This window comes from Musca domestica, unplaced genomic scaffold (genome assembly GCF_030504385.1).
Source record: "Musca domestica strain aabys unplaced genomic scaffold, Musca_domestica.polishedcontigs.V.1.1 1, whole genome shotgun sequence".
Classification (NCBI taxonomy): Eukaryota; Metazoa; Arthropoda; class Insecta; order Diptera; family Muscidae; genus Musca; species Musca domestica.
The window spans coordinates 52,202,320-52,225,346 of NW_026712114.1; the positions used below are offsets into that span (position 1 = coordinate 52,202,320).

The 23,027-nt window shown below is 36.5% G+C and overlaps 2 protein-coding genes across 2 annotated transcripts; both read left to right on the forward strand.

Annotated features, from left to right (window-relative positions):
* The first annotated feature begins 12,639 nt into the window (after positions 1-12,639).
* On the forward strand, positions 12,640-22,243 carry LOC131803094 (uncharacterized). The gene is made up of 2 exons (XM_059124108.1): positions 12,640-13,501; positions 20,819-22,243. Exon 2 carries the CDS (start codon positions 20,823-20,825, stop codon positions 21,729-21,731), a length of 909 nt encoding a protein of 302 aa, XP_058980091.1. The 5' UTR covers positions 12,640-13,501; positions 20,819-20,822; the 3' UTR covers positions 21,732-22,243.
* On the forward strand, positions 15,452-20,060 carry LOC131800798 (uncharacterized). Its single transcript, XM_059118524.1, has 2 exons — positions 15,452-17,785; positions 19,971-20,060. The coding sequence occupies exons 1-2, from the start codon at positions 15,452-15,454 to the stop codon at positions 20,058-20,060; spliced, it is 2,424 nt and encodes an 807-aa protein (XP_058974507.1).
* Positions 22,244-23,027: the final 784 nt, after the last annotated feature.

A 23,027-nucleotide genomic window follows, 5' to 3' on the forward strand; every position in this document is an offset into this window, starting at 1 on the left:
TTGTTTTATTTAATGGGGGGCGGCTTTCGAGCATAAAAATATTTTCAATTGCTTTTTCTTACTGGCATTCGTTTAGTAAAAGCCCATTTATTAATTATAGGAATTTAAGAGCATTTTGCAGTTTTTGGGGAGGAGTCCTTTCTATTTTACACCTCGTCTATGAAATTTTATGTATGGATGTACATTATTCCTAGAAATTTAGATAAATGCTAACACCTTGTTTAATTTATTCACTTGAACTATGAATCTTGCTTAACCCAATTCCGGTTATATGCTCATATAGACTTTAGGAAATCTTATGGAATTTACTCAACACAACTATCGATTTGCACAACGAGGATGGGACTAAGAACGTATATATGAATTGCAATAATTTTTTGGTCCTATTTTATTTACCAAATGGCACCAGTGCTCTTAAAACTCCAAACTTTCCAAAAAAATATTTCTTAACTTCATGCTGAATAAGTATTCCTCAATGTGGTCCAATTTCTAGTCGATTTAGATAGAGGGTGGGACGACTTCAGACTGCAACCATGGTACAATAAAAAGGTAAGGTAGAGCTTCCAGCTGATTACAATTTTTTTCTAAGTGTGCCCGACATCTGCCATATTTGTGTATGCATTTGTTGTTTTGAAAAATAAAAACAAAATATTTTCTAATTCAATGATTGGAAGAAACTTAAATTGCGGGGCGCGCATTAATGATATTAACCAGATTTGCCATGGAATTGAAAAATTGAACACGTAGGATCATATTTTTGAGAGAACATCCAGGCATTTCATTCATTTTTCGCGCTATTTGACTCATTTTAGAAATGGACAAAAAATATCAAATAAATGAAAAGAACTTGAATTTTGAATAATTCTGACAGGAAGCGGGCATAGCTTCAGGGCTGTATTTCTACGAAGCTGTTCTATCTCCTTATTGTGCCATGACTGCAACCAACTTCAGACTACTGTCATTTCTAAGCCACTCGTCCGACAGCTTTTAAAATTATTCCAGTGACAGCTGATTATATTGTTTACAAGCGTACAAACGCATTTTGGTGAGAATTTTCCAGAAAAAAAGTTATTCGTGATGGAATTCAAGCGGGATAGTGTGATTTCTTTATATTTGGCTGGAAAATCACAAGTGGCTATCGTTAGAGCACTCCAGCATTTAAATGTGAATAAATCTTTAGTGCTTCGTACCATCGCTCGTTACCGTGATACTGGTAGCGTAGCTCAACGTCAAGGAAGTGGACGAAAAAAAACAGCAACATCAGCAGAAATGATTCGAAAAGTAAAGAAGCGTCTTGATCGAAAACCGCGTCGCAGTGGCCGAAAAATGGCTCGTGAGCTGAACATATCGCAATATTCCATTCGGAAAATATTGAATTATGAACTCCAAAAAGTACAAGAACTTCCACCGCAACAGGAAGAAAATAGACTCAAAAGAGCTATAGAGTTGCTTCGCTTGGCCGAAAGTGGTGAACTGCTGAATTTGGTTTTCTCCGATGAGAAAATATTCGTTGTGCAGTAGTTTGTAAGCAAACAAAATGATCGTGTTTACTTGCCAAAGAGGTCAGCTGAAAATGTGGACCTTCGGTTGGCCACCAGAACTCAAGCGCCAGCCATAGTGAGGGTGTGGACCGCCATAACCGCCATAACCGCCGATGGTCGCTTTCTGCTTGTATTAATCGACCGTGGCATCAGAATAAATACCGAATATTAACGCGAAATTATTTTGGAGGGTGTATTAAAACCTTGGGCATGCAAACATTTTGGCCGCAGACCTTGGACATTCCAATAGGACTCAGCACGCGCCACCCAAGAATGGTTACAAAATAAGGCTCCTCGCTTCATTTCCAGGGCACAATGGCCACCAAAATCTTCGGATTCCAATCCGTTGGACTTTTGTGTCTGGAGTATTTTCGAAAGCAAGGTTGACATTAAAAAATACCAAAGTGTCGATCACCTCAAGGAATGGGGGGCAAAATACCGCCAGGAATGGGGCAAAATACCGCATAGCAACATTCGGGCAGCGTGTGACGGTTTCATTGGCCGTTTGAAGGACATAATTCGTGCCAAAGGTAACCAATTCGAACAAATCTAAACTTATTCTAAAATTTCCCACATTTTTTGCTTTCATTCAATAAAATTAAAAAAATAAAATTATGACGTTTTACTTTGTTGCAGTTTTTATATCTCACCCTTTACCTCACTTTCTATTCTTCTTTTCTATCCCTAAATGGTCTTCCTAGATCAAAAGTCTCCGTTTGAGGCGGCTGCCGACTTTTGTGTTTCCTTCAACCATACCAATATGTCGATTGTACTTTCCAATAATGATTCTCATACCAAATGTTACCAAACTTGATAATTTTCGAACACTTGAAGTACATCCTTTGGCTCACTGATGAAGTCTCAATCAGTGTACCAAATGAGCTTATCAAAGCATACCTGACAACAACACAAGTGGAAAACCTTGGTAGGTGTGTCAACTTTGCCAAAAAAAAAAAAGAAAACCAGTAAAGAATGTCTTAAAGTCGGGCGGTGCCGACTTTATGATACCCTACACCACTTTGCTAATTTAGTAGAGCTCCACATAACAATTAAAAGTGTTTATGGGAGAAATCAATCATACACGCTATGATTATAATTGTAATTTAAAGTTCAAAGGACTAAATATGCCGAAGCATTTGTATCTTTTAAATTCGGACTTGTATTGCCCATGTGGTGCACAATTAATTTGAAATCGGATAAAGATATATATGGGAGCTACATCCAAATCTGAACCGATCTCGATAAAATTGGGCAAAGATATTTCTGAGCTGTATTTGATATATTTTCCTGAATATCGTTGTTACGGAATGCATATTATGGCTGTGGGTAACAAATACAACAAATCGGATGAACAGTATATATGGGAGCTATAGCTATATAGCATAGCTTACATACCAGCTTCTAGACTCAATTCGGTCATAAGTGCCAAATTCCATCCCATTTGGACAAACATTAGACGTTTGTTGCACAATAAAAGGTAAATCGGACGAAGTTATACATGGGAGCTATATTCAAATCTGAACCGATCTCGATAAAATTTAGCAAAAGTATTTCTGAGCTGTATTTGATATATTTCTCCTAACATTGTTGTTGCAGAGTGCATTTTACGGCTGTGGGGACAAAAGTAACAAATCGGATGAACAATATATATGGGAGCTATATCTATATATGAACCGATTTCGATCAAATTTGGCACACTTATTTTCATGCCTAATTTGGTTGTATGTGCAAAATTCCATTCTATTCGGGCTGATATTACACGTTTGGTGCACAATAAAAGGCAAATCGGACGAAGATATATATGGGAGCTATATCTAAATTTTTACCGATTATCTCCAATTTCAATAGGGTTCGTCCTTGGGCCAAACAAATGACGGACGGACAGACGGACTGACATGCATAAATCAACTCAGAAAGTGATTCTATGCAGATCATCAAAAGGAACTATGGGTCTATCTCGTTTCCTTTTGCCTGTTACAAACAAATGCACAAAGACATAATACCCTGACCACCTTGTGGTGTAGGGTATAAAAATCGCATGCGATAAAATATACGAAAAAATAAAAAAATTTCACAAAATACTACAAAATCCATATTAACATCATTATTTTCATCTTTTGATGCGATATTTTTAGATTTTATTTTTTTTTATGCCAAGAGGGCATTCTGAATTGACATAATTAGTACTTTCCAATAATGATTCTCATACCAAATGTTACCAAACTTGATAATCGAACACTTGAAGTACATCCTTTGGGTCACTGATGAAGTCTCAATCAGTTTCCCAAATGAACTTATCAAAGCATACCTGACAACAACACAAGTTCAAACACACAGTATCTGACTGGCCTTTGGAAACCCTTGGTAGGTGTGTCAACTAGCCCAAGCCTATGTTCTAAATATATTTAGATGAATATAAAACGAATGGTACATAACAACCGTTGCACAAATGGTGTGCTATTCACATCCTTACAAAATTATTTATATAATTTTGAGATTTTCCATCTTATGTTATGTTGCTTTGTATATCTTAAATGCAATAAAATATTTGCCAAAAACCTAGAACGAAAGACTTCTTTTTTATGGAACACAATATTTTGCCCATTTCAGAATTTCAATAAAGCCAATTTGAAAATAAATTAAGATATATAAAGTTAAAGTAACACTTCGTACTCCTCGACTGTTTCTGCTTGACAGGGGAGCTAAGCGACATTGTGTTTTTTGTTGGTAACATAACTATGTGGCATTATCTATGCATCCCAAAATAACCTAACAAACCTTAACACCATTTTAAGTATGCACTTGAGTGCAAGCTTTTTGTGGAGGGATTCATCTTCTGAAGTACATGAAAGCCACTCTAAGAAAATATGAAACATAATCCACAAAAAATGTACAGACTTTCCAACAAAAAAAAAAAAAAAAAAAACTAAAAGCGAAACCTGAAAAAAACAGCACCCTCAGTGTACGAATGAACCGTCGCACAAAAAAATTGGACTTGTACCACGTTTACATTCTTTAATTCATAACAACATAAACTCGGAAAGATGTTTTAAAATTAGATTTGCATAAATGTGGCGGTGGTGCTAAGTAACCACACGACTGAAAAACACACCACAAAAAAAGTGAAAGAAGCAGATATTAAAAGCAATCCGGCGTAAAATAGTGGCGGCGGCACAAGCACTGCTCTAAAATACTAGAATTCATGTTAACAATGCGGATTACCGTAGAGAGGTTCGGGTGAGAAAAAAAAACTGCACTGTTTGTCCACTTTGCATCAGAACACAGCCAGCATCCAACGTTCCATTCATTCATAACATGCCTAAGAGTTTTTAAAAACAGCTTAGCCATGTTGTTGCACTACTTGTTAGAATCCTCTTTGTCTGAGCGTTGCTGCAAAGATAAAACCAAATAATGCATGTATACACGAGAGGCTCAAGGGCATTCATCTGCCACAGCCGTCGCCCCGCCAACCCCTTCCAAGATAAAATCCTTCGCTTTGATTACTTTTTTTGGTGTTTCCTTTTTCTGTAAGAATGCGTGGGGGTTTGGAATTGCAACAAAAACAAGACGAATGATAGATTAGGCCAATTAAAATGTTATTGGTCTTAACCACAGGAAATTATAAAAAGGACAGTAATTTGTTTGGATATTTCAATCCATTAACTGGTTATCGGGCGGGGCCGACTTTATGATACGCTACACCACTTTGCTATCTCAGTAGAGCTCCGCAAAACAATTAAAAGTGCATACACGCTATGATTATAATTTAAAGTTCAAAGGACTGAATATGTCGAAGCATTTGTATCTTTTAAATTCGGACTTGTATTGCCTATTTGGTGCACAATTAATTCGAAATCGGATAAAGATATATATGGGAGCTATATCCAAATCGGAACCGATCTCGATAAAACTTGGCAAAGATATTTCTGAGCTGTATTTGATATATGTCCCTGAATATCGTTGTTACGGAGTGCATATTACGGCTGTGGGTAACAAATATAACAAATCGGATGAATAGTATATATTTGGATAGCTATATCTGAACCGATTTTCACCAAATTTGACATACTAGCATCTAGACCCAGTTCGATCGTAAGTACCAAATTTCATCCCATTTGGACAAATATTAGGCGTTTGGTGCACATTAAAAGATAAATCGGACGAAGTTATATATGGGAGCTATATCCAAATCTGAACCGATTTCGATAAAATTTAGCAAATGTATTTCTGAGCTGTATTTGATATAATTCCCCAAATATTATTGTTACAGAGTGCATATTACGGCTGCGAAGGACAAAAATAACAAATCGGATGAAAAATATATATGGGAGCTATAGCTATATCTGAACCGATTTCGATCAAATTTGTCATACTTATTTTCAGGCCTAATTTAGTTGTGTGTGCAAAATACTATACTATTCGGGCTGATATTACACGTTTGATGCACAAAAATAACAAATCGGATGAAAAATATATATGGGAGCTATAGCTATATCTGAACCGATTTCGATCAAATTTGTCATACTTATTTTCAGGCCTAATTTAGTTGTGTGTGCAAAATTCTCTACTATTTGGGCTGATATTACTCGTTTGGTCCACAAAAAAAAAGGCAAATCGGCCGAAGATATATATGGGAGCTATATCTAAATTTTGACCGATTATCTCCAATTTCAATAGGGTTCGTCCTTGGGCCAAACAAATGTTGTTTGCAAAATTTCATCTCAATCGGATAATAAATGCGACCTGCATTTTGTTCACAAGAATACATGGACAGACGGACGGACGGACAGACGGACTGACATGCATATATCAACTCAGAAAGTGATTCTGTGAAGATCCTGAAAAGTAACTATGAGTCAATCTCGCTTCCTTCTCCATGTTACAAACAAATGCACAAAGACATAATTCTCTTACCACTATGTGGTGTTGGGTATAAAAACCAGTAAGGAAAGGTCAAAAGTCGGCCGGGGCTGACTATATGATACCCTGCACCACTATGCGTTTATAGTAGATCTCCCGTAACAAAAAAACTATGAATCTTATTTGAATGCGTACAATGGCTTTAGAGTAGTAGTGGCTTTAAAAACTATATCCAACTCTAAATGGTTTTTCAACAAATTTGACGGAGGCTTTTGTACCTATAGTACCAAATAAAATTAAAAATATTTATTGGAGCAATAGATATACCTGACCGAGTTTCACCAAATGGAAAAATTCGGTTAAATATGAAAAAATATATCCAATTTGGACAGATACTACATATATGGTGAAAAATAACCGTAAAATCGGATGAAGTTGCATTTTCGAGCTGTATCTGATGCCCGGTATCAAATATTATCGTTGTGAAGTATATATTATGCATGTGAGGAACTTTAGCATCACTTCGTATGAAACATATAGTATATGTGAGCTATATCTATATCTAAACCGATTTTCAACAAATTTGAAGTACATGATTCTAGGCTGGATTCCGTCCGAAGTCAATTGACCCGAATTTGGACGAAGATATATATGGGAGCTATATTCAAATCTGAACCGATCTTAATAAAATTTGGCAGAAGAATTTCTGGGCTACATTTGATAACTGGTACCAAATATCACACTTGTGGAGTGCATATTACGAATGTGAGAAACTTAAAACACCAAATCTGATGATGATATATGGGAGCTACAACAATTTTCGCCCGCTTATGCATTCACATTCAACTTAGTGAAATCTTTTCCGGTAATGATTGTATTATATTGGATTCCTATTAGACACAAACCTCCTATAACGGTGTCAGCCGATTTAAGTTATTTCAAAGGTTTGAGAGGGAATTCCCAATCATTTCCAATCAATTCCAGTCCAATCCGGATGTCAGGTGATATAAATTCATTGTTTGTTATGCACGTCTTAATATTCGGCTCTTCACTTTTTCCGGTTTTAGACCGAATAAGCTGATATTCAGCACTTTGTGTTCTTATGACAAGAAATTTTCCATACGGAAATAAAGGCCCACGTTTGATAGTTCCATTCAAGTGTGTTGGTCGATTCAGGATTGAAAACATAACTACCAGCGTATTGTGTACTAATTACAATATATACAATTCTTTTTAGAAGTTATATTGCAATATAAGATAATAATAAAATAAAAATATTTTTTTAACAAATAAGCAAAGGTTATAGTTGTGCGGGGCCGACTATGTTATACCCTACAACGCTACAATATGTTAGAAGCCCCCTTATGCCCAATCCAGAATTCTAGAAGAATTCTTCCCTGTCCTTAACTATCTTCACAGGCGTGTCGATTAGCTTCAATTCGGATATCGCCTGTAAGTAATGCTGGTATTTTTTCACACAAAATTAGTGGTCCATTCTACCCGCTGTCCTAAACTCTAACTTTATGCGTGATTTCGTGTCCTTTGGTTTTTATTTGTGACCTGTATAACGGCTACAAAATCAGGAAAATTTTTAGTTGTTGGTCCATTTCAACCCCTAATATATTGCGGACATCTTTGAAAACAATAGGCCTAGCCCTTCTGAGCCCATCCTTACCCTTGTGAAAATTTTCGTGAGGATCGGACGATATTTGCAATACTTATATATATCCCCAACCTGTGTTGTAAGGTGAAAAAATATTACAAAATATACACTTCAATATTATAAGTCAAAATGAAAAAATCGCATGCGATAAAAAATATGAAAAAATACAAAAATGTTACAAAATACTACAAAATCTATATTAACATCATTATTGGCATATTTTTCTGCGATTTTTTTAGATTTTATACTTTTATGACAGGAGGGCATTCTGAATTGACAAAATTTGTCAAAATCGGTCCAGCCATTCTTGAGATATAAGCATTCTAACTAACATCCCCTTCCTTTGTATATACACATTGTATATACTTCGCTATATATAACCGATATATTTACTATCGGCATCTACGTAACGGTCAGAATTGACCTGTTCGTCTATTTGTGATTTCGCCGGGATTAAAAATGTTCGCGGTTTAATGGAAAATTTGACTTTTATTTAAAACAAATATTGTGGCCTATTTCACCCACTAAATATCAAACGATGACCATCAAAATTGGAAGGCTTCTGCCCAGCCCTAAGTTCTAGCCACATGCTAACTTCCGCTTTGATTGGTCTATAATTGCGACCTGTAAAGCAACTGCAAAATCAGGATTTTTTCAGTTTTTGGTCCATTTCAACCCCTAAATATTATGCGATCATCTCCAAAAGAAATAGGGTTCTATTCTGACCCTAGCCCCACCTCCATTCTAAATTTCGTGAAGATCGGACCATAATTGCGACCTGTAGAGTGATTACAAATTAACATGGACAGACGGACGGACGGACATACATAGCTAGATCGACTCAGCTCGGCGAGATAGGAAGATCCATATATACTTTCCTATGTGGGAAACCAATATTTCGTGGTGTTACATAATTTTTGGCCCAATCAAACTTATAATACCCCCAACACATAGTGTTGTAGGGTATAAAAAGACCAACATTTCCATCAATTTAAAATGACCTTGTGGCAGTAAAAAACAGTATGTATTACTGCAGTGGAGGACTTAAATATCAACACATTTGTATATGGGAGCTTTAGCTATATCTGAACTAAATTTGATACACTTGTTTCTTGGCCAAATTTGTGCAAATGTGCCAAAATTCATCTTATTGATATTAAAATACACAAAAGACGCTCAACAAAATTAATATCAGACGAAGATATATATGGGAGGTATATCTAAATTCAGAACGATTGTCACCAATTTCATTATTGTTCGTCCTTGGGCCAAACAAATTATGTGTAGAAAATATCATTTCAATCGGACAATAATTGCGATATGTACTTTGTTTGTCGTTTGATTTCAAATAAACACCACAGCCACAAAATTTGAATTCCGTTTTCCATTAATATTTTAAATTACACTCGTTAGCCATTTACATTAATTTTCATATTTCATTTAATGTTTGAGTGAGAATGTGTGTGTTTATAATAAATGTTGACCTCTGTTCTTGGTAATCCATAGCAGTTCAATCCATTAACCAATGGAATTCTAATGAAACGATTATAATTTGCTTATTGCTGAAGTTCATCGAACATGTTCAACGAACTCAGCATGAGCATTCATTAGCTGTATGCATGGCAAGTACGTACTACACATCGTTCTGTTTTTTTTTTTCTCTTCACAATTCAAAGGAGATAATTGTGAAATGTTTGTGATGAATAGAATAGATTTTTTGTGCATATTATATCCCCAATGGTGCACACCGTTTTGTATTTGAATATTCCAGGAATCAGTTTTGTCATTGTGGTGGGTATTAGTAAGAGTACGACCTCATTTAAATTGAAAATAAAAAACAAAACAACAAAATAATAGGGGCCTATTAATTAGACTGTCTTTAATTTTTGCAAACTAGACCGATTATTTAAATATTCAATGGAAAGATTTATAATTTTTATTTTTGACTATATATTTTTTATCAAAATTAATAACTATCTCCTTGTATAAAAGAGTAATAAAATAAAAGAGAATCGATGCCCAGACGAAACGGCTGATGCTACAATCTTGAAAATTTGCACAAGGGTTAGACTTGATGCGTAGGCATTAGATAAGGCTGGGTTTTTCTAAATGCGTGCTAAAAGGGAAGGAAAAGTACTAAAATGTATTAAATATTTAATACTTTGTGCGGGAAAGATGTACCAAAGGGTTTTTGGAAATTCGAACTTTAAGTTCGTAATCTTAAAGTTCTTAAATAGTGCAATTGATATTATGAAAATGGTACTAAATTTGGCATTGGATGAAGGAATAGAGCTGAAAACCTGAAATTGTATATAAATATCACTGTTGGTGTTTGTGGTTGAGATATGGAGGTGGTTTTGGAACTGTGTGCCATAATTATTCGAAAAGTAATAAGTGGTACCAAATTGGGTATTGGATGAATGAATAGAGCTGGAATCCCAAAATTTGAAGTCTCTCTTGGTATATGTGATGGTTTTAGAAATGTGCACTATTATTATTAGAAAATAACTAAATTTAATACAATTTAGTACAGGGTGTACAGATAATTATTAAAATCTGAAATTTTATATTAGGGTCGCTGTTCTAGCCTGGACATATGGTATAAGTAGTATTATAAGTAAATATGATATAAGTAGTATTATGAATATGACAGATAAAAGTATTGAAAATTGTGTCTCTTTGTGGGTGAGGTACCAAAAGGGTTTCGCAGATATATAGCATCTTTACAACAGATCTTGTGTTAGAAAACATTTTTGTATGTGTGAAATTTGAAGAGAGTCGGATTCTTATTTCGCCATCTTTGAGCGTTTTGTTTTCGTCGTTTTTCTTTCTGTGCAAAAAATATGTTTTTTTTTTTTTTTGAAAATTTCGACCGTTTGTGGGGGAAGTACCAGGAGGAGTTGGACATATGGAGTTGGTTTTGGAAATATGCACTCCAATTGTACGACAAGTTGTGAATGGTGCTATATTTGGTATTGGTATTTTTTTTTCTGTGCAAAAAAATGTATTTTTTGAAAAATTCGACCGTTTGTGGGGAAGGTACCAGAAGGATTGAACCGATATATTCCATCTTAACATCAGACCTTAGATTAATATAAATATTGGGATGTGTGATATTTGAAGACAATCGGAATGTTACATCACATTTTATAAGAGTTGTAATTATTCAAAATTTTGACCATTTGTGGGGAGGTACCAGAAGCAGTGGACCGATATTGTCCATTCTCGCACCAAGCCTATCTCTGACGCAAATATTAAGATTTGCAAAGTTGGAGCAAAATCATATTATCGTTTCTCTTTCTGTGCAAAAAAAATGTATTTTTTGAAAATTTCGACCATTTGTGGGGAAGGTACCTGAAAGATTGGACCGATATATACCTTCTTAACACAATACCTTGGGTTTATATAAATATTGGGATGTGTGAAATTTGAAGACAATCGGAATGTTACATCACATTTTATGAGAGTTGTAATTATTTAAAATGTTGAACATTAGTGTGGGGGGTACCAGAAGGAGTGTACCGATATTGTCCGTTTTCGCACCAGATCTAGCACTGACGCAAATATTAGAATTTGCAAAATTGGAGCAAAATCGGATTTCTGCGCAAAAAATAAATTTTTTGAAAATTTCGACCTTTTGTGGGTGAGGTACCAGAAGGGTGGACCGATATTGCCCATCTCCGAACTCAATCTAAGTTTGACTAAAATATTACGACGTACCAAGTCTGGACCAAATCGGATACTCCCTTCGAGAGTTATCGTGCGCACCAGCCAGCCAGACAGACGGACGGACAGCTAGATCGACTCCAAATGGTCTGAAACGAATTTGGTCCAAAGAGACTTAGGGTCTAAAACCGTTATTTCGTTTTGACCGTATCAAATGATATATACCCTCTGTAGCCAAATGGCTGAGGGTATAATTATAAAATTTGATATCTAGATTATGAGCTATGAAGTTTTTTTCCTTTTTCAAGCTGAACAAAATTTTGCATTTTTGAGTACTAAAAAGGCCTAACACGAATTGTTGGAACGAATCTAAAATTTTAAGGTGGACTTTTCGCTGATGAAGTAGTGGGCCAAGTGCCCTAGTATAATATTAAATCATTTTATTAAGGTACCAGAAAGCCATAGCTCCTTAAATATGGAGTTTTCAGCGTTTTTAGATAATATTTGTGATCACTTTTATAGGCATGAATTATTGAGAATTTAAAAATGGCCATAACTCCTTAAATATTGAGTTTTCAGCGCTTTTAGCTATTATTTGTGATCACTTTTATAGGCATGAATTATTTAGAACTTTAAAATGATAAATCGTATTAAGTCCTACATTGTCTGGCGAAACGAGACATTTCATAACATGAACAGCTAAACGATCTGAAAAGGAAAACCAGATAAACACTATCACACACTCACCACTATGCGAAGCGTTTCATCTTCGGTTAAGCGGCTCATCAGGCATATTTAGTGTAAAAGATGGCTTACATGGGCCGTTCTTTGGAAAATTGTATTTATTTCGAACTTTTTGCGATATGGGAAATACCAGATTTGCATATGGGAAATACCAGAAACCATCTGTTTACGCCAAATGTGCATCCCTAAACTTTCCCCTTTCTTTTTGATTAACTAATATCTTTCTAAAAATGCCAAGGTTATTCCAGTGTAATAACGGCAAGATACTTGTACTAAAGTAATCAGTTTATAGCGAGTATATCGGCCATGTTGAAGGGACAATTTCCTTTTTTATCTGTCTTGTTTTTTGCTAACCTTGGAAGATACCACACCTGTCCAGTGAGTAGTCAATCCTAAGGCATCCAAAATAATAAAGATACTCTCCAACACTGAATATCCTAACACTTTATTATTTTATTTTTCTGGTGCTCTGTTGGGTTCATTTTCTTCATCCATTTGTGCGAGCAACGAGAACAAATATACGTACATATATTTGCTTCTTGTTTTGGCTCTCCATTACACGGTCTCTGCAATTAATCAGTGAACTCCCACGCTCCAATTCAGCAATATATGCGTGAACATTTTGGTCCTAACGAGCCGGATCAGAGACAGGGCCGTAAGGAGAGATTTCAGCTTCACAAAAAATTGATGCTCACTGGTATGTTTGGTTCCTTCGCTAGTTGGATTTTCAAGTGAGATCAGTTTGGTTTTTGTCACACAACACGGTGTTACAAAATTATTATTAAAAAGATAACCTAAAGTTGCCGGTAAACTTGGAGAAAACCCCTAAAGTTGCTGGTAAACTTGGATCAAATACCCTAAAGTTGCTGGTAAACTTGGATCAAATACCCTAAAGTTGCCGGTAAACTTGGACAAACCCCTAAATTTGCTGGTAAAAGTGGAAAAAACCGCAAAAAATTGAAGTTTGTTCCAGAGAAGTGCCGACGGCAAAGCATAGCAAGTAAAAATTACAATCTTGTAATCCGCAGTAAGTTCCCCAAATACTGATTAAAGTGTAAAGTGGCAGACCAGGTGAATCTAAATATGGTCATTTTATCCAAAATTTCAAAAAAAAATAATCATATTAAAAAATAAATATAAAAAAATAAATATAAAAAAATTCACAGTTTACACAAGCCTTTGCTTGATGTAAAATACTTTTGTTTGACAGTGTTTAACACGCTCCTCAAAAAACGTGGTTTTGTTATTTGGTATGTTCAAACCAATATATCGAACAAATGCACATGTTATTAACATAGGTGATCCAACATCAATGTTAATAACATTCCACTGACTGCCGCTCAAGTCATTCCTCATATTGGCATTTATGCGCATGTCCGTTGAGAGTACTGCTTCGCTCATCCACCTGATTAATCTGAGTTTCAGCACATGCCTTTCTCTTAAGTGCGCTGAGCAACGAATCACAACACAAGTCTCTTTGTCCCACATATACGCATGCCGTTCAGAGTTGGACAACACTCATCAAACCAGTTTCTCCTAACTCTTAAAGCACATTTCTCTTACGCCCACTGAGAATTTAAGCGCTCTTGTACATTGAGTGCTAGTGGCATAGTCAGCAACAGTTCATTTTGCCTAGTATGTTGTGTGCTGCGTTCGTTCTCTTTGAGTGGACTTCACTGGTTGGCTGATTGCCTTGCGTGTTTTGTGCTGGTCTCTTCATGTGGATTTCTCTGTTTACTTATCTCATGTAAATGGTTTGCGCGTACGTGTATGTGCGTAATAACAACAGAGAATAAACAATGATAAGTGAGTCACACGTGTCTGGCGCTCTCCATCAAAATCAAAACAAATAAGAAACAAGCAGTTGGTTCAATGTTTTGTTTCCATTTTGTACCCTCCGCCAGACAATCTGTCGGGTTTGTTTACATTTTTTGCGATATCCCATAGATAGTTCGTCAACAGATAGACTGACACAGTGGTTTGAAGCAGTCTTTAGTCTTTTTATTTTTATATCAGAATTCTTACTTTAATTTATTTTATTTTTTTTTTGATTTTCTTAAATTGCAATTCAAAATTTTAAATATCTTTTAATGTCCTAATATTTCTTTTTTATTTTCTCTCAATATTTTTGTAATTTTAAATTCATGTTTTTCTATAATGTTTCAATTTTTTCCTCAAAACAATTTTATTTTAATATTTTTTAGATTTTGTTCACATTAAACTCACAATTTTATAATTTTTATAATTCTTCTCAGTTTTTTATTTCTATTCTTGAAATTTATTTTCTCAATATTTTCCTCTAATTTTTATTTATTTTTCGATTTTGTCCGAACAACATTTTATATTTCGAAATATTTTTATTTTCTACTAACTTCAATATTTTTTTTGATTTTCAAAATATTATTATATTTTATAGTTTTTCTTGATTCAAGAACTGTTTTCTATTTTTCTCTCATTTTTTTTTTTATTTTTCCTAAAATTTTTTTTTTTTTTTAGGCATTTTTAATTTTAATTCAATTTAATTCTTTAAACGAATTGAACAAAGTTTTAAATTTGAAGTTAAAAAAAAAATTGTATATATTTCTGTTAATTAATATAAATTAATATAAATGTTTTATTAAATATTTCTTTCTTGGATTTTCGTAGTAGTGGATTTTTGACATTAAGAATTTTTCTTTATTTCTTTTTCGATATCTTTTTCATAGATTTTTGATTCAACTTAGGTTTTAGGAAAATAAAACATTTTTCATAAAATTTATACTTTTTTTTGTTTTTCAACAATCTATGTAGTTCAAACTATTTCCTAAATTGAATATTTGTATAAAATTTAGTTTTTTCTTAATTTCCAAATCTAAATCTGTCGAGTGCCTTGAGGATAAATTATTATTTGTTTCTATCGCTAAATCTCAGATCTGCTTTTTCCAATATTCCCAATTCCTTGTGACTTACACAAAAAAAAAAAAACCAGAAAAAAAAAATGTCATTAGACAGATTTATTCGCCTAGCTGATAGCTTGGTGGAGTTTGAGGCGTCACTCAATAGCAATGAGTTCCCCGTATCCACACGTTGCCTTTTAGATGCGCACATCGGGGAAACAAAATCTACTTGGGAAAGACTTAAAGTAATTTATGAACAATGTTTGGATGACTTGGCCAACAAAGAAGAGAGTGAGGAAGAGGCGGATGACGAAGCGTCAGAAATCGAGACAGTGAAACAAAAATATAGGAATTCGTATTCCACCTACTGTCGCATCATATCAAAGTTAACTGAAGCTTTAGAAAACATGTCGAACATAGTTCACAGTCCCTCTCCTAGCCTTCAACCATCTCCAAACAACCCTTTCCATTTGCCTCCAATAGAGCTTCCCACCTTCCATGGTGATTATAGGTCATGGCCTACGTTCCGCGATATGTTTTCCGCAGTTTGTATCCGCAATTCAAAGTTGTGCCCGGTAGAAAAGCTTTTCCATTTGTCGCAGAAAACTAAGGGAGAAGCTCATGAGATTGTAGCCAAAAGTCCGCTCACAAATGATGGCTTCCAGAATGCCTGGAGTAACCTCTGTGCGCGCTATGAGAACAAAAGGGTTCTTGTTAATGAGCAGCTCAAAATTCTTTTTAGCCTTCCTTCGATTCCAACCGAAAATGCGGCATCTCTTAAAAGGATTCAACGGGATATAAATGGTTGCATATCCACTTTGAATCTTTATAGCATTGATGTCAACAGCTGGAATCCAATCTTTATATTCTTGTGCTCCAATTGCCTTCCGGATTCAACTCTCACATTATGGGAGCAAACGTTGACCGACAAGGCTATCATTCCACAATGGTCAGAGTTGGATAGGTTTTTAACAAACCGTCATAGGACCCTAGAATCGGTTTTGGAAGTGAAGAGTTCCCATGACCCCAAACCGAACGTTCCAAAACACAAATCTTCGATATCAAAAAGCGTAAGCTCAAAAGTCAATACATTTCAGACAAATATATCCCACTCTAAATGCAAACTTTGTTCGAATGAATTTCACGTCATTCGGAAATGTCCCAAGTTCCTTAATATGGATCATAGTCAGAGGTTAACTGAAGTAAAAAACAGTAATTTATGCCTCAATTGTTTTTCCAGTGCTCATTTGCTTAAAAATTGCAAGAGCAAAAATTCATGTTTCAAATGTAAGAAACGGCACAACACTTTGCTTCATAAAGACAACAACAACTCCAATTCAGTAGTACCTACAACTCCTAAAGGTTCTCAACGTTCCAACCCCAGTCCTTCTGCAGCTCCCTTTGTTCCTCTAACTCCGTCTCCAGTACAGTCCACTTCTCAATCCAGTGGTGTTATCCAAAATTGTTTTGCCACAAATTCGAAGGGGGTTTTGCTTGGAACGGCATTGGTCAAAATCATCCATTTGGATGTCGTTTATACAGCAAGGGTATTAATCGATTCCGGTTCAGAGGGAACATTTGTATCCGAAAGATGGTTTAATCTTCTTAAGCTACCATCTACTCGTACCTCTGCAAAAATATCCGGTCTTAACAATATCCTTGCGGCAGATGTACATAAGGAATGTCGTTTTACGATGGGTTCATTTTCTAATGCAACATTTACAATTGACATTTCTGCTCTAGTTGTTCCACATTTATCCAACAATCTTCCATCTTCTACTATACATTCAGATGATCTTTTAAAGTTGCCAGAATTAGTTTTGGCCGATCCGAAATTCTACGAAAGTTCGAAGATTGATATTCTTTTAGGTGCCGATGTCTTGCCATCGATTATGTTATCCGGTTGTAGACATGGAATATGTGGGTCATTGATGGCACAAGAAACAGTCTTTGGATGGATTTTAACCGGACCAATTGGAGGTCAAAAGAAATCTAGATCTTGTCCCACTATCCTATCATACTTCTGTGAAATATCAATTGACCAGCAGATTTCACGTTTTTGGGAGGTGGAGAAAGTTCCACAGAAGAAGCTAGTGTCCGAATCTGAAAAATTCTGCGAGGATTTATATGAGAAAACGACAACTCGCGATCATGAGGGCAGATATGTAGTTTTTCTTCCATTTAAAGAGGGCTATTCACATACTTCGAATATAGGTAATTCCCGGAATAGTGCAATGGCGCAGTTTCTCAGGAATGAAAAACGATTGCTCCGTGATCCACAACTTAAGAAAGAATATGATGAGAATATCGCAGAATATTTGTCCTTACAACATATGATTCCTATAAGTCCTCCTGATCCATTACATGATACGTCAGGCTTCTATTTGCCACATCATGCGGTAGTTAAACCGGACAGTACCACAACCAAAGTCCGGGTAGTATTTAATGCATCATACCCCTCCACTAATGGTTTAAGTTTAAATGACATTCTCCATACAGGTCCTGTATTACAGAATGACCTGACCATCCTTATTCTTAATTGGCGCTTATATCGTTACGTATTTAATGGTGACATTCAAAGGATGTACCGCCAAATACGTGTCCATTCCGACCACACATCCTTTCAAAGAATATTGTTTCGAAAAACTCCAAATGATCCAGTACAAGACTACGAGCTGCAAACTGTGACATTTGGAGTGAATTGTGCTCCTTATTTAGCTATAAGGACTATGATGCAGCTAGCTAATGATATCCAATCCGATTTTCCATCGGCTTACAATATTCTCAAGTCGTCTATGTACGTAGATGATGCACTTGTAGGTGCACATGACATCTCGTCAGCTATTCAGACTAGAGATGAGTTGATCCTAGCATTACGTTCTGCGAAATTCTCAATGAGGAAGTGGACCTCAAACTCAAAGGAGATTCTACGAGATCTGCCTCCAGAAGACCTGCTCCACTCAGATTTTTTAGATTTCGATGACTGCAGTTTGGCGAAAACATTAGGGATTCGTTGGAATGCCCTTTCCGATGAATTCTACTTTTCCACAACATCCTTCTCTGCAGATAGTTTGTACACAAAGAGAGCCGTACTTTCACAAATTTCCAAGCTTTTCGATCCTGCTGGTTGGTTGGCTCCTGTAATTGTGTTGGCAAAGATCCTGATGCAGAAAATTTGGATGGATAAAACAGAATGGGATCATGAAATATCTGTTGAGTCACTACGTCTATGGAAAACATTCCAAAGTCATTACCCATTCATAAACCAAATTCGTATCCCGAGATGGATCCAGTATGCCCCCGAGCTTGAGGTACAATTTCATGGATTCTGTGATGCATCGGAAAGAGCCTATGCAGCGGCCATATATATTCGAGTCATATATCCCAACAAAATTTGCACTAATTTGATATCTTCCAAGACCAAGGTTTCCCCCATTAAGACTCTTTCCATCCCTAGACTAGAACTATGTGGTGCTGTCCTACTATCAGAAATGATCGATAACATCCTACCGCAATTTGACCTCCAAGACTATTCTGTATTTGGGTGGACAGATTCCTCAATAGTTTTATCTTGGTTGGCGAAACCACCCTGTTTTTGGAATACGTTCGTGGCAAACAGGGTATCTAAAATCGTTCAAGTGCTGGACCCATCTCGGTGGTTTCATGTTGAATCCGCTCACAACCCAGCTGATTTAGCAAGCAGGGGGATGTACCCCCAAGAATTGGTAAACAGTACACTATGGTGGAAGGGACCATGTTGGTTATCCGATCCAATGGAAACGTGGCCCAGACCAACTACCAGCATCGACTACGGACTCGCATTAGAGAAAAAACAAAAACAAGTGTACTTTTCCTATTTTGAAACGTACCAGGACGTATTGGAAACTTTCTCCTGTTACTCCAGAGCCATGAGAGTTATGGCATACACATACCGATTTATTCGGGCAACTCATCCTGGACAAAAACCTTCGTATAGAAAAGAAAATTCCCATATAATATCACCATCCGAAATTTCGTACGTCCGAAATCGACTAATATGTATTAGTCAAAAGGCAGTTTATCCAAATGAGTATTCCGCACTTTCTTCCGGAAAATCCATTTCTTCGAAAAGTACTTTATTGAGTTTGAACCCATTCCTGGATGCAGAGGGCCTTATGCGGGCAAGTGGCAGATTGGAAGGTGCTCCAAACCTCTCCTATAACGAAAGACATCCAATTATAGTACCTTATAATTGCGCGTATTCCAAGCTGTTTGTTTCCTTTGTCCACAACATAAGTCTCCATGGTGGAAACCAACTAGTACTTCGATTGGTTCGCAGTCAATATTGGATACCGAAGGTTCAAAATTTAATAAAAACAACTATCCATAAATGCAAACCGTGTATTTTATACAAACGCAAATGTCAAAAACAATTAATGGCTGCACTGCCCCCAGAAAGGTGTACGTATTCCAGACCCTTTACTCACACCGGATTAGATTTTGCAGGCCCATTTGACGTAAAAACTAACACGGGGAGAGGCTGTCGAATCACAAAAGGATATGTTTGTGTCCTGGTCTGCTTTGCAACAAAAGCAATTCACCTCGAAGCAACATCTGACCTATCTACTCCTGCATTTCTAGCTGCTTTCAGTCGGTTTGTATCCAGACGAGGATGTCCTCTCCACTTACACTCTGACAACGGAACAACATTCGTCGGTGCGTCTCGCATAATAGCAAAGGAATTTATTCAGACCTCATACAAAGCTCTCCTTTCCAACTATTCCCACCAAAACATTACCTGGCACTTCATACCTCCAGGCGCCCCACATATGGGAGGCTTATGGGAGGCGGGGGTAAAAAGCTTTAAGCAACATTTCAAGAAGGTTGCAGGATCTACCAGATACACATTCGAGGAGTTTCAGACTTTGTTATCGCGGATCGAAGCCTGTCTTAATTCTAGACCTATATCCTCTATGTCGCAAAGTCCATCTGACTTAACAGCATTAACTCCTGGCCATTTCTTAATTGGAACTCCAATCTTATTACCGTTAGATCCGGAAATCCAGGAAGAACCGATATCTATACGAAATCGGTGGCAAAGGCTCAAGGCGATCCATCAGCATTTCTGTGCCAGGTGGAAGAATGAATATTTAAAGGAACTCCAGAAACGACATAAATGGAAATCTCCAGAGATTAATGTCACTGAGAATACTCTTGTGGTAGTCCGCGAAGAAAACCTGCCTCCTAATTGTTGGAGACTGGGAAGAGTTACGAAAGTATACCATGGGTCCGACAACCGAGTAAGAGTTGCTGATGTCCGCACGCAAAGAGGCGTGATAACCAGACCCATTACGAAATTAGTCATTATATCAGACAATATCCCATAACTAATTATCCTTTTATCCTAAAATTTCCTAAATTAAATTATTTCTCTATCCTATCCTATCCAAAAATCCCTTTTCCATATCTAATATTTGTCTCTTTTTCAGAAAAATGAAGTTTCACAATAGAAGAACATCAGTTTCCACCAAATGCAAGTTTGCGTGTAGAGTTTGCCGGCAAAGGCATGCTCTTAAGTCATGCTCTCGTTTTCACGACTTAAACACCCTGGACCGTATGCGCGTTGTGAAGAAGTATGGTTATTGCATGAACTGCTTAGCCCATACTCACTCACAGGGGACTTGCTTCACCAAAACGGGCTGTAGGTACTGTGGCAAGGCACATCATTCACTACTCCACACCCATTCTAGACTTCGGAAAGCTTCATCTCGGGAAGCCGAGAGGAGGGTGACAGACGATAGGCATATCAGACAGGCAACTAACTCAACATCAAGTCAAGCTGTACAGTCTTTGTCCGGTTCTTCAACGTCTGGTCGAGATTCACGCATTGCTCCCATTACGCCAACCACCGCATCCCTTACCTCCCTACTAAACCACAACATGGTTACTCTACTGCCAACCATTTTAGTAAGAGTCGAAAATAAGGGGAAAAACCATCAGGCTAGATGCCTTCTCGATTCTGCGGCCAGAATGAGCTACGTATCCCAAAGGCTATTGGATAAGTTAGGCGTGGTATGTCTGGAACTTGACAAGGAAACAATTTGCCCCCTAACTCTATGGGCTACAGCGGAATTGTCAAGGAGTATAGATGTTACACTAAGAGTAAACCACCGGATCGGCACCCTGACGCCAAAGAAATCGCTCCCTGACTCCATAAAAGAACATTTCGCTAACTTTATATTGGCAGATAAGTTTTTCAACGTATCTGCGCCCATTGACATCGTTCTAGGCGTCGATGTATACGCAAGAATTGTACTCGATGGAATGTATGCCAAACCCGGACTTCCAACTGCCCAAAGTACTTTATTTGGAATTGTACTGTACGGAACATTCAACCATTAGATTAGAATTTAGACTAAAAGTCATTTTTTTTAATTATTATATCTCAAAAAAAAAAATGAATATTATTCAAATTGGATTTTTATAAATAATGAACTTACAAATGTGAATTTTTAAAATAAGTTCTATTTAACCTGTTCGAAATTAATTATTCCCATTCTATATATGTCTCTTCAACATGCGCCATAATAAGTTTTTTTTAAATATTTATTCCATTACAGTACACACTGTAAGGGGGGGAGGAATGTTTACGCCAAATGTGCATCCCTAAACTTTCCCCTTTCTTTTTGATTAACTAATATCTTTCTAAAAATGCCAAGGTTATTCCAGTGTAATAACGGCAAGATACTTGTACTAAAGTAATCAGTTTATAGCGAGTATATCGGCCATGTTGAAGGGACAATTTCCTTTTTTATCTGTCTTGTTTTTTGCTAACCTTGGAAGATACCACACCTGTCCAGTGAGTAGTCAATCCTAAGGCATCCAAAATAATAAAGATACTCTCCAACACTGAATATCCTAACACTTTATTATTTTATTTTTCTGGTGCTCTGTTGGGTTCATTTTCTTCATCCATTTGTGCGAGCAACGAGAACAAATATACGTACATATATTTGCTTCTTGTTTTGGCTCTCCATTACACGGTCTCTGCAATTAATCAGTGAACTCCCACGCTCCAAGTTCGACTCAAGTTCACAGCAAAACGTGTTTTTCTAGCGATGGATTTTTTGTCCACTACAACTAATATTGCCGTCAATGCTTACACCTGTTATAGTGCAGCTGCAGGAACATGGGTTAATGGCTTTAAACGCTGTGATGGCAACTTCTAGTTGGCTGCAAACCAAGGCCCGCGAAGTGTTTTCAAAGACAGGTGACGATGGTATATGACGTATTCTAGGTACATTCCACCAAACAGCACAAGGCGATCGTCATTAATTGCATATTTTAAGTTCTTCATTGATTTCATCATAATGTCACCAACCCCTCAAAAGCAACCAATTCTCATATTGTCGTGAAAAACAACCAGAAAAATACGAACGCAAACATTGACTTCCGTAACAAAAATTTGCCATTAACACCAATTATTTTTAAATATCGAATTACAATTTTGATATCTCTGAATGTGTCGTTGTGGGATTTTCTAAATGTTCACGAAAAAGACATGCAATATTAAATATTGCAGGTAAGTCATCAAATTAAAAAAAAAAAAAACATTTTGAAGAAAACCCTAAGACACAAGGAACGTCTGAAATGTAAACAAACAGCCAACCAACGACAACAGAAGGAACATGTTTACAT